Source organism: Phocoena sinus, chromosome 1, assembly GCF_008692025.1.
Source record: "Phocoena sinus isolate mPhoSin1 chromosome 1, mPhoSin1.pri, whole genome shotgun sequence".
NCBI classification, from domain to species: Eukaryota; Metazoa; Chordata; class Mammalia; order Artiodactyla; family Phocoenidae; genus Phocoena; species Phocoena sinus.
The window spans coordinates 74946727-74960241 of record NC_045763.1 but is presented as its reverse complement, the minus strand read 5'-3'; the positions used below and the strand labels follow the sequence as shown (position 1 = coordinate 74960241).

The window sequence follows — 13515 nt, the reverse complement described above, 5'->3', positions numbered from 1 at the left end:
AAAGAACACATGCAGGGCCTGGGTGACAACAATTAGCTCAGGATAGCTGAAGTGGAGTTTGAAATAGGGTGTGGCAAGATATGAAGCTGAACTGATGAGCAGGGGTTGGGAAATGAAGGGTAGCTATCATTTAATCTTACTCTGTATCTCATGGGTACCACTTGCTTTCAACAGACTAAATACTTGGGTATTTAGTAGCAGGGGATGGGACTGAGGACTAACATTTGTTAAGTCCTGCTGTGTGCCGAGGATGATGGAAGGTCTCAGAGACCTTTGGTCTGGAACCTCAGCCCATACCATCCAGGGACCCCAAGCCAGCCAAGTGCCTACCTGGCCCGGGTAGAATCCCTTGCGGTTCGAGACATGTCAGAGTCTTCCTTCTGCTGTTTCCAACAGTGCTCCCCACTCTAAAAACTAGTGCCCTTAATCAAGTTCCCCTCTGTTATCTCTTCTGCTGCTACATCCACAGCCAGGCCTGACATGGCCACTCTTACTGGGGTTGACCTCACTGTACCACCAGGTACCAGGGACTGAGCCAGCCCTTTCACATTCACCAGCAACTCTAACTTGTAGGGGCAGTTATCTCCATTTGTACAAAGCGGGAAACTGAGGCTCAGGGACATCAAATTATTTGTCACAAGCCACAAAGCTGTAAGTGGTAAGGCAGAATTTGAAGCTGGTCTGATTTCAAAGCCACTACAATCACACAGCCGTGCCTCTTTCCCTGTCAGCATTGTAGTTCTTATTAGGATCCTTTAAGTCTGCTCTTTAGGTTTTCTTATTGATACTTTTCTGGAAGATGAGTCCCCCAAAAATTGGGTCAGATGCATCCAAGGGGCCTCTCCAAGAGTTGTCCCTTACATGTGTCCCTCGTACAGAGGAAGCACTGAATTCAGACACCACAGACCTTCAGGGTATGTTCAATAACGAACAGCAGCATGCCCTACCAGGCTCTATCCCCAAGATTTAAGACAACCTTCACTACCCCACTTTGATTAAGAATACAACAATAATTTCTGATGTTGGCTAGCATTTTTAAATTCCTCCCAAGGGATTTGGTGATTTTTTTTTTATGCGGGTAGATATTTAGGCAGCCCTTGGCCTATCTGAGCATATCGCCTACGTGGGATTCGCAGACGAGGTTTCTTCTTTGTGACCCTCCCCAGATTCTCACTGCATGTTGTTTTTGGTTTACTTTTATTTTGGTCACCTTTTCTCATTACCATTTTAATGTTAATTTTCATGCTAAATAAAATAGGTTTTCCTGTCCCTCGGCTTCCTCCTGCCTCTTCTCTCAAACACCAATAAAGCCCAGGGACAAGTCTTAATAGAGTCTAACAGTGGAGATGGACGTATTCACTAGGGAGGGCTCCAGCTTCAGACAGGGATACTAATGAATCAGTCACAGGCTTTTATTAAGTGTTTCTTCGCTAAAAGCGTAGCTTTCCTTGCAGCCATTTGGCTCTGGCTCTGTACTGCTGAAGGTAGTCTAGACCCTGTCACTAATTACTCTTCTTCCTGGCAGCAAGTAGAAGAAGCAATTTTCAAATTGTTTTTATTGCTCACAGGGCAGTTTCTCCAGAATACTACTCTCTATAAAAAAGGGGATATAATTATTTCCAGTTAACATAGTCAAAAGATTTTATAGAGGAAGGCAGTTTATGTAGTAGTTAGAAGTACACAATTTGAAGTCAACAGACCTGAGGGTGAATTCTTGGCTCTCTCCTTTACTAACTGGTGTAAGTCACTTAAATTCTTTGAACCTCAGTTTCTCCCTCTGCAAAATGTGAATAATATTAGTTCATAGGGCTGATATAAGGATTAAGTTAGTAGAGATTAAATAAGAGTAAATAGTTTGGCTCAGGAGGTATGGTTATTATTGTTGTAACTTATTATTAAGAAAGCCATCTACCTGTCCCTCTTCAGGCCAATCTGATATATTTTCATCTTTTCCTTGTGATTCTCTTTTCTCCATACAAATTCTCATTCTCCTTCAAAGGTAGGGCATGATCTTTCTTTCAGGAATACTCTGACTCTTACCTTTCATGATTACATGATATAATTAGGGTTCAAAGAAATTGCAGTTGACTTCTTGTTTTCATTTAGCCTTCTTCATTAAGATGACTGTTTTCATTGCAGAATGATGAGATGGAGCTTGTCCGAACTGGCTATGGGAAGGATATGGTAAAAGTTCTCCATATTCAGCGAGATGGAAAATATCACAGCATTAAAGAAGTGTCAGCTTCAGTGCAACTTACTCTGATCTCCAAAAAAGATTACCTGCATGGAGACAATTCAGACCTCATCCCTACAGACACCATCAAGAACACAGTTCACGTCCTCGCAAAGTTCAAAGGTGTATGTGTCATTCTACTTCTTAGCTACTGCCCATCTGGATGCAGAAATCACTGTACTATGTTATGAGGATACTACTTGCTTATTTCAAGTTCCCTGTACTTTTTAACCCTATTTTTTACATTTAAACCATTGAAAAAAATTCCTTTTCTAATTCTAAAAGTCTCAGCTTTACAGAAAATCTTGCTTTTTTTTTTTAAACTCACCTCTTTATTCTCTTTTCTTTTCTTCTTTTTTCCCCATTTGTTCTCTTTTCTTGTTTCTCAACTCACTACAACATCTTTTTGGCAGAGAATCCTACTTGACAAATTTACATGTTATCTCTTAATTAGGATCATTGGCAAATCAAGGCCCTGAGAAAATTTCCTAATAGAATTTTACACGTTTTTGTTATGCAATTATTTGAGTCCTATTATTTTTTTCTTTTAGAATGGTTTGCATTTATAGAAGAAAGTACCATTTCTCTTCTTGGTATTACTCTAGAAGAAAATCAAGTATAAGATACATTTCGAGATCTGTCCAACTTTTAATACCTTCCTGATTTTCCCAACTCCGTGACCACTTAGCATCCACATTTGATGGTAGTTGTACTTTTCAGAAGGGTCTTGGAACGGATAGACTCTAATCTCTTAGCACTTTTACCTCAGGTTTCTCTAAGTGTGAGTGAAACTGTGCTGGACGACCAGCAGATTTCTGGGCAATTCAAGATCATTTTTTTATTTGCTAAGAAGTCTAGAAAGGCAAGAAATGTAGACTGGAAAGCTTCTTTCTCATGCTTTTGCATGAAATTCACACCCATAATACACAAAATGAGCAAACTAATTTTTTTTTTTAGAAATTTATTTATTTATGGCTGCATTGCGTCTTCGTTGCTGCATGCAGCTTTCTCTAGTTGCGGCGAGTGGGGTCTACTCTTCGTTGCGGTGCACAGGCTTCTCATTGTGGTGGCTTCTCTTGTTGCGGAGCATGAGCTCTAGGTGCGCGGGCTTCAGTAGTTGTGGCTCACGGGCTCTAGAGCTCAGGCTCAGTAGTTGTGGCACACAGGCTTAGTTGCTCTGCAGCATGTGGGATCTTCCCAGGCCAGGGCTTGAACCCGTTTCCCCTAAATTGGCAGGCGGATTCTTAACAACTGTGCCACCAGGGAAGCCCGAACAAACTAATTGAAATATTATTTCTGCAAGGTCTGTCTACACCCTGAACCTTTCTCTTGCTAATCAGAATGGCCCAGCAAGTATGGGCAAGGCTATGGAAAAAGGCATTGCTTTCTTTAAAAATGAATTGAAAATAAGCTCTGTACTGTGCTAGAGAAGAGGGTCTCTATATAACACAAATTCTTATATTTCCTGTACTATGTGAGAAGTTCAGAAAACTGAAAGAATGGACCTGGATGTTAAAAACAATTTAAATGTATTCATTGTAGATAGAGTGACTGCATAATTTCTCATCCAAACCAGGATACTTTTCAGAGTGAAATAGGATGCTAATAATAATTATTCTGAGACAACAGGTATAAAACAAAACTATCCTTGGGAAACCTATACAGTCTACCTTAATTATAGGCAAAGCCATAAATAATCTGTAGACTGTACTAGGACCATAAAACATTGCCTAGAGATTAACCTGAAGAATTTGGATGGAAGTAGGGAGCTGCTTTATGGGGGTGGAGAGCTGGGGATGGTCAATAGAAGGCCTGTTTGCAAGGCAAGGAAGTTGAAGTGACCCTTCATTAACATTTTTCTTTGGGAAACTGGGAGGTCTGTTTCCCAGCCTCATGAAGAGAGCAGAGTGTTTTGAAGTATCCTGCAGTACTTTAGCTGGCATGGGTGATGATTGAGCTCACCGTGAGGAGAATCTGGACGTTAAGTTCCTTTCTGCTCGTCCACTGATGGATAGACACATCCTCTCCTGCACGCAGTTTTCTTTTAAAAACAGGATAGTCTCACCTGGTGATGGTGATCCATTAACTACACTTAGGAGCCCTTGTGAAAAATTGGGATTAGGACCAATTCATCTCTAATTCTTTCTAATTCTTTGTTTCTCTGATTCTAAAAAACACTTTATCAGGAAAAAGAGTCCCATGGATATTTAAAAATGATTTTTAAGTAGGACAAGTATTTCTGATCATTCACATTTATTTCTTTTTGCAGATCAAAAGCATAGAAACTTTTGCTGTGAATATCTGTGAGCATTTCCTTTCTTCTTTTAACCATGTTATTCGAGTTCAAGTCTATGTGGAAGAAGTCCCTTGGAAGCGTTTTGAAAAGGTTACCTCACTTATTCGTGCTCTCAGTTTAATTAAAGAAATTGGCTTTATGACATATGTTGAAATTTTACTGGAAATATTGTTTTTTCTAATTTTCAGAATGGAGTTAAGCATGTCCATGCATTTATTCATACTCCCACTGGAACGCACTTCTGTGAGGTTGAACAGTTGAGGAGTGGTGAGAAAATGTTTTTCATGTTTTGATTCTGCAATAGCAATTTCAGGGTTTTTTTTTTCTTTTCTTCTAAACAACTCTGTTTATTAACACCCAGGAAAACTGTAGAGAATTTTGAAGTCTTTTAAATCTGAGATGGGAATGAACAGTGTGACCTTGGATTACATTAAAGAACTATCTGCTTTTTATCTTAAAAATATAAAAATGAAATAATACCCTTTGCAACAAATCTGTGGGTTGAGTGGGGTAGATCATTTTTATTGCATGATTTTGAAGTGAGGGAAAAAAGGGCACAGGCTGACAAAAGCTCAAATCTCTGAATTTTCTGACCAGTAATTTTTGTACCATACCATGCTTTGATTATAATAACCTTTATAGGAAATACCTAGAAAATAACAATCACATTTCCTTGAAATTTTGTCATAATAATAAAACCACTGATATTATTATAGTTACCATAAAATAAACCTCATTTAAAAATAGCAGTGACAATTATATAATTCTTTCTATTTACCAAGAAATCTAAAAATTAACTGTGGAACATAATTACAATATAGACCTTATTAGTACTGATTATTGAACTTAGCAAGTGTGTCTTCCACTGACTCGTTGAGGTTGTCAGAGCAGAGTTCAATAATTGACTAAGACTTAGACTAGAAGACCTCTAAGAACCATAGAACCACCATAGTAGAAGTGTCTCTATCCTAATAAAAAATAAACTTTAATGATCATTATAACTTGAGAGTGTGGACTCTGAAATTTTTTCTTTTCTATTTTCCTTTTCTCTTTTTTCTTCTCCTTTCCTTCCCTTTCCTGCTTGTTTCTTTCATTTTATTTCTTTTCCTTTCTGTATCTCTCTTTCTTTCTTCTCTAGCTCTTTTAGTAAGAATTTGAGGTGACATCTCATAAATGTCAGAAATTTTAAAAGGTTAATAAAATATAAGTTCTTCTCATTCTAAGTTCTATTGGATAATGCCTTCCCTTAGGAAGTCCTAGTGTTTTAGCTATCATTTAATATTTGTCCCTATCTGTATTAAATTCTAGACACAGCCAGGGCCTTTTCAGTGTTTGATTAACAGTTATGAAATTATTATTATATAAAGAAGACTGAATAACTAGTTGTTAAGTTGAAAAGATAATGATTTTTTTAATCCTCCAAATATGTAGTCATGTGATATATTAACTTGTTTACTGAGCTGTTTGTTAGTTAAAATGTAACTTCCTTTCTTTCCTTCCTTCTTTCTTGCTTTATGTATGTGACTTTGGAGGAGAGAGTTTCCTGATTCCCCAGGCCAGTGTTTTCCTACCCAAATCACAGTGAATACCCCTGTAAAATTATAAACTTTAAACTGGCACTTCCCAGCAGAAATATAATGCAAGCCACATATCTAATTTTAAAATTTCCTAGTAGTCACATTAGAAAAGTAGAAACAAATTAATGTTAACAATACTTTTTATTTAACCTAATATATCCCAAATGCCACCTACATATGTAATAAATATAAAAAGTATTAATGAAATATTTAATATTTGAATTTCTGTGTTTATTTTATATTTACAGGACGTCTCATTTCCCATTTACCATATTCCAAGGGTTTCATAGCCACATGTGGCTAGTGGCTGCCATATTGGTTAGCTTTAAACCATTTTGAGTGATTTTTGCAATACTTAACATGTTTCTCATTCCACTTTTAATTATGTAAAACAATAGCAGGGGCTAGAATTAGATTTCAGGAGAACTAACTAAAAAGATAAGAGCCTGTATAAAATGTATTTATGTCATTGATTGAAATACTATTCATTCAATAATGATTTTGAGGACTTGTTAGGTATACTAGTGGTGGTAGATTAAGACGTGAATAAGACATTCTCTGACCCTCATGAGTTCACAGTAGATGAATAGTAGGAGATAGACTTGTAAATAGATTTATTGCAATATGAGAGGCTAAAGACCACTATGAAGGAATTAAAGGTATGCTATGGGAGTAAAGAGGTGCAGAAAACTAACTCTTCCTAGGGCAGTCTGGAAGGCTTGATGGGGGAGGAGGAAATATTCCAACTGACTTTTGAAAAATGATTCAGAATGTGCTGGACATAGAAAGGGGAAAGGAAATTACAGGCAGAAGAAACAGAATGTACATGGGTAGGAGTCATAAAGAGTGGAAGAGGGAAACAAATATTTTGAGCATCTGCCTTATGTAGATCACCATACTAGGCAAATGATTTTAGTGTTGAGAGGGCAAAGAATTTGAGCAACGGTTGAAGGGTTCAATTTTTAGAATGTAAGGAGCAGAGATGAGGATGAAGAGCTTGGTTTGGGCCTAATGTGCCATACTAGCAAGATTGGCCTAACTAGGGAATTCCTGGCGGTCCAGTGGTTAGGACTCTGCACTTCCACTGTTGAGGGCCCGGGTTTGATCTCTGGTCAGGGGACTAAGATCTTGCAAGCCGTGCAGCATGGCCCAAAAAAAAAAAAAAAAAATTGGTGTAACTAGGAGGCAGTTTTTGCATGGTAGTTAAGTCCATACGTCTTGTCAGACTAGACTTTTCATTTTGTTTTTTTTTTCCTGCTTTGCTATTTTTATTAACAGATTTTTTAAACCTTTTTTAAAATTGAAATATAGTTAATTTACAATGTTGTATTAGTTTCAGGTGTACAGTAAAGTGATTCAGTTATACACACACACACACATACATACTTGTATATGTATATATATATATTCTTTTTCAGATTCTTTTCCACTAGAGATTATTACAAGATACTGAATATAGTTCCATGTACTACACAGTAGGTCCTTGTTGTTTATTTATTTTATATATAGTGGTGTGTATATGTTAATCCCAAATTCCCAATTTATCTCCCCCGCAACTCCTTCTATCCCCTTTGGTAACCATAAGTTTGTTTTCTATTTCTGTGGGTCTATTTCTATTTTGTAAATAAGTCCATTTGTATCATTTTTTTTTAGATTCCACATGTAAGTGATATCATATGATATTTGTCTTTATCTGATTTACTTCACTTAATATGATAATCTCTAGGTCCATCCATATTGCTGCAGATGTCATTATTTCACACTTTTTTATGGCTGAGTAATATTCTTTATACATTCATCTGTTGATGGACATTTAAGTTGCTTCCATGTCTTGGCTACTGTAAACAGTGTGGCTGTGAACATTGGGATGCATGTATCTTTTCAAATCAGAATTTTCTCTGGATACATGCCCGGGAGTGGGATTGCAGGATCATATGATTAACTCTATTTTTAGTGTTTTTAGTTTTTTAAGGAACCTCCATACTGTTCTCCATAGTGGCTGCACTAAATTACATTCCCACCAACAGTGCAGGAAGGTTCCTTTTTCTCCACACCCTCTCCAGCTTTTAGTATTAATAGACATCTTAATAATGGCCATTCTGACCTGTGAGAGTGCTACCTCATTGTAGTTTTGATTTGCATTTCTCTAATAATTAGCAATATTGAGCATCTGTTCAAGTGCCTGTTGGCCATTTGTATGTCTTCTCTGGAGAAATGTCTATTTAGGTCTTCTGCCCATTTTTTTCATTGGGTTCTTTGTTTTTTTGATATTAAGCTGTATGAGCTGTTTGTACATTTTGGAAATTAATCCCTCGTCAGTAGCATTGTTTGCAAATATTTTCTCCCAGTCCATAGGTTGTCTATTCATTTTGTTTATGGTTTCTTTTGCTATGCAAAACTTTTAAGTTTAGTTAGGTCCCATTTGTTTATTTCTGGTTTTATTTCTATTACTCTAGGAGATGAATCCATAAAAGTATTTCTGCGATTTATGTCAAACAGTGTTCTGCCAATGTTTTCCTCTAGGAGTTTTATACTATCCAGTCTTACATTTATGTCTTTAATCCATTTTGAGTTTATTTTTGTATATGGTATTAGAGAATGTTCTATGTTCATTCTTTTACATGTAGCTGTCCTCTTTTCCCAGCACCACTTATTGAAGAGACTGTCTTTTCTCCATTGTAAATTCTTGCCTCTTTGTCATAGATTAATTGACCATAAGTGCCTGGGTTTATTTCTGGGCTTTCTATCCTGTAACATTGATCTATATGTCTGTTCTTGTGCTAGTACCATACTGTTTTGATTACTGTAGCTTTGTAGTATAGTCTGAAGTCAGGGAGCATGATGTCTCCAGCTCTGTTCTTCTTTCTCAAGATTGCTTTTGCTATTCAGGGTCTTTTGTGTTTCCATACGAATTAAAATTTTTTTTGCTCTATTTCTGTGAAAAATGCCATTGGTAATTTGATAGGGATTGTATTGAATCTGTAGATTGCCTTGGGTAGTATGGTCATCTTAACAATATTGATTCTTCCAATCCAAGAACATGGTATATGTTTCCATCTGTTTGTGTCATCTTGAAGTTCTTTCATCAGTGTCTTACAGTTTTTGGAGTACAGGTCTTCTGCCTCCTTAGGTAGGTTTATTTCTAGGTATTTTATTCCTTTTGATGCGATGGTAAATGGGATTGTTCCTTAATTTCTCTTTCCGATCTTTCATTGTTAGTGTATAGAAATGCAACAGATTTCTGTGTATTAATTTTGTATCCAGCAACTTTACCAAACTCATTGATGAGCTTAGTAGTTTTCTGGCAGCATCTTTAGGATGTTCTATGTATAGCATCATGTCATCAGCAAACAGTGACAGTTTTACTTCTTTTCCAATTTGGATTCCTTTCATTTATTTTGCTTCTCTGATTTCTGTGGCTAGGACTTCCAGAACTATGTTGAATAAAAGTGGCTAGAGTGAGCATCCTTGTCTTGTTCCTGATCTTAGAGGAAATGCTTTCAGCTTCTCACCATTGAGTATGATGTTAGCTGTGGGTTTGTCATATATGGCCTTTATTATGTTGAGGTATGTTCTCTCTATGCTCACTTTCTGGAGATTTTTTATCATAAATGGATGTTGAATTTTATCAAAAGCTTTTTCTGCATCAATTGAGATGACCATATGGTTTTTATTCTTCAATTTGTTAATGTGGTGTATCACACTGATGGATTTGTGGATTTTGAAAAGTCCTTGCATCCCTGGGGTAAATCCCACTTGATGTTGTATGAGCCTTTTAATGTACTGTTGGATTCAGTTTGCTAGTATTTTGTTGAAGATTTTGGCATTTATGTTCATCAGTGTTATTGACCTACAATTTTCTTTTTTTGTGGTATCTTTGTCTGGTTTTGGTATCAGTGTGATGGTGGCCTTATGGAACGAATTTGGAAGTGTTCCTTCCTCTGCAATTTTTTGGAATAGTTTCAGAAGGGTAGGTGTTAACTCTTCTCTAAATGTTTCATAGAATTCACCTGTGATGCCATCTGGTCCAGCAATTTTATTCATTGAGAGTTTTTAAATTACTGATTCCATTTCACTACTATTAATTGTCCTGTGCATATTTTCTATTTCTCCCTGGTTCGGTCTTGGGAGATTGTACCTTTCTAAGAATTCGTCCATTTCTTCTAGGTTGTCCAATTTATTGACATATTGTATTTCTGTGGTGTCAGTTGTAACTTCTCCTTCTTCATTTCTGATTTTGATTTGGGCCCTCTATCTTTTTTTCTTCATGAGTCTGGGTAAAGGTTTATCAATTTTGTTTATCTTTTCAAGGAACCAGTTTTAGTTTCATTGATCTTTTCTATTTTTTCTTTTGTCTCTATTTCATTTATTTCTGCTCTGATCTTTATGATTTCTTTCCTTACACTAACTTTGGGTTTTGTTTATTCTTCTTTCTCTAGTTGCTTTATGCATAGGATTAGGTTGTTTATTTGAGATTTTTCTTGTTTCCTGAGGTAAGCTTGTATTGCTATAAACGTCCCTCTTAGAACTGCTTTTTCTGTGTCCCATAGGTTTTGGATCATTGTGTTTTCATTTTCACTTGTCTCTAGGTATTTTTTGATTTCCTCTTTGACTTCTTCAGTGATCCATTGGCTGTTTAGCAACATATTGTTTAGCCTCCACGTGTTTGTGTTTTTTTGCAATTTTTTTCTTGTAGTTGATTTCTAGCCTCATAGTGCTGCGGTTGGAAAAGATCTTGATATGGTTTCAATTTTCTTAAATTTACCAAGGCTTGCTTTGTTGCTCAGTGTGTGATCTATCCTGGAGAATGTTCCATGTGCACTTGAAAAGAATGTGTATTCTGCTGCTTTCAGATGGAATGTTCTATAAATATCAAGTAAGGGCAGCTGATCTAATGTATCATTTAAGATCTGTGTTTCCTTATTGATTTTCTATCTGGATGATCTGTCCATTGATGTAATGGAGAGCTAATGTCCCCCACTATTATTATGTTACTGTCAATTTCTCCTTTTATGTCTGTTAACATTTGCCATATATATTAAGGTGCTCCCATGTTGGGTGCATATATATTTACAATTGTTATATCTTCTTTTCGGATTGATCCTTTGATTATTATGGAGTGTCCTTTGTCTCTTGTGACAGTCTTTATTTTAAAGTCTATTTTGTCTGATATAAGTATTGTTACTTCAGCTTTCTTTTGATTTCCATTTGCATGGAATACCTTTTTCTATCCCCTCACTTTCAGTCTGGTGTGTCTCTAGGTCTGAAGTGAGTCTCTTGTAGGCAGCACATATATGGATGCTGCTTTTTTATCCATTAACCAGTCTATGTCTTTTGGTTGACCCATTTAGTCCATTTATGTTTAGGATAATTATCAATATGTATGTTCCTATTGTCATTTTGTTAATGTTTTGGATTTGTTTTGGTAGTTCTTCTTTTTTCCCCTTTCTTCTTTTGTTCCCTTCTCTTGTGATTTGATGACTATCTTTAGTATTATGTTTGGATTTCTTTTTCTTTTTTGTGGGTATTTTTGTTTTGTGTTTACCATGAGGTTTTTGTATAGCAATCTCTCTATATATAGATACCTTGCATTTGTACTCTGCTCCCTTCATGATTACTATTTTTGATATTATATTTTACATCTAATTGTTCTGTGTATCCCTTAACTGCTTATCATGGATACAAATGAATTGACTACTTTTGTCTTTTAACCTCCCTACTAGCATTGCATGTGGATGATTTCCTAACTTTATTCCATGAATACTGAACTGTTTTTGAATTTGAGCTTCTCTACTTAATAACTTTGTGACTGTGAGCACATTAAATATACTACTTCAGTGTTTTTTTTTTTTATTTCTAACATGAGAATAACAGTGCCTACCTCAGCAATTACCCAGAGAATGAAAGGAGATAAATGTTAATTTAACATTTAGCACAGTACCTGGCACATAAGAAGCACTCCTTGAAAGAAAGCTGTTATTATTATTATTTTGAATGATAATAGAGATCCAGGAAAGGTCTTTATGTGTATGTGTGTACTGTTTAGTAATTCTGACCAAGGTTATGGTAAACTGGCTGGAGAAGCAGGCAGTAGTGAGACATTTGGAGACTTGTTGCAGAGATGAAGAAATGATGGAGTCTGAACTAAGGCAGAAGAGGTAGAGATGAAAAGACTATACAGAGGTTGGGGAGAGACATTATGTGAGGCATTTCTGAAGTATGCTTATAAGTCTGAGTATTTGCGTAAGGATGGAAGGTTAGCGAGAAGGAGGGGTTAAAGTTATCCTAAAGTCAGGGGCTTGTGGGTGTTGACTAAGAATAATACATATAATGAGGAAGTTTCCAGAGGAAGCTGGTAAGTTTGGGAATAAGGGATGGATTTGGAGACCAATCTATTTCCAAATTGGTTGGTGAAGCCATGGGGAAGAAGGAACAATCCAGAAAAACATATAAAGTGAGAAGAGGAAAGATGAGAGGGCCTGGGGAAAAATTCCGCAGTTCAAGTGTTGGACAGTTTAAAGAGTGAGAGAGAAGAATGGTCAGAGGGACAGGCGGAGGCTTGGAGACAGTGGTGCCATGGAAGCAAAGGGAAAATACATTTCAAGAAATGAGGGATAGTTATTGAGATAATAGAATGCATAATAAGTAGGCTTATATGTAGTGGCTTCACACATGAAGTTTACAGCTTTTTGTAAAAGTCAAGTTCAGTGTGTGTGTGTGTGTGTGTGTGTGTGTGTGTGTGTGCGTGCGTGCGTGTGTGTGCGTGTGTGTGTGTTGGAGGATGCTCCTCTCCAGGAAGTTATTCAGGAATCCAGGTTGATGCAACCAGACAGTTTTGATCCTCACTTTCTGGGATCACCTTCAGAGTAGATTCCGCATACCAGACAACGAGGAGAAGAAAAGACCTTCAAGATAAAAAGGAGGAGGCGAAACTGCTCAAGGCCTGAAGTAGCACAGAGCACATCAAATGAAGAGGACCCAACCACACAGCCACACCTAACTGCAAGGAAGGCCAGGAAATGTAGTCTAGCCGGGGACCCAGGAGGAAGAGGACCTGCTAGTGGTCTCTGCCACAGGAAGGTTAAGAAGTTTGGTTTAAAAGAAGACTGAAGAGAGTGTGCAGTTTGGCAAGTAGGCATCGTTGGTGACCTCCCTCTGCAAGAATATTTAGCAGACCCCTGGAGGTGGAAGTGCAGTGGCCAAATATAGGGCTCAGCTGATCATAGGAAGAAAACAGGCTGCTCTTCACACCCTTGTTCTTTCCAGGAATTACCAGGAGCTATCATCAGCCTGAATTCTAGTCACCTGGCTGCTACGGGGAGGAAACTAATCAACAGAATCAGGCCAAAGCTTTTTCTTTCTGCAGAAAACTTCAGGGTGTTGTGATCACTGTGGCAGTGTTCCCAGAG

The 13515-nt window shown here is 37.1% G+C and overlaps 1 protein-coding gene across 1 annotated transcript in view; it reads left to right on the top strand.

Annotated features, from left to right (window-relative positions):
• Positions 1–13515, top strand: part of LOC116759011 (uricase) — a 35631-nt gene that overhangs the window by 8856 nt on the left and 13260 nt on the right. Inside the window, exons 2-4 of the mRNA XM_032642219.1 lie at positions 2140–2358; positions 4503–4619; positions 4718–4796. Coding sequence (XP_032498110.1) covers positions 2140–2358; positions 4503–4619; positions 4718–4796 — 415 coding nt within the window. The remainder of the gene's footprint in view (positions 1–2139; positions 2359–4502; positions 4620–4717; positions 4797–13515) is intronic.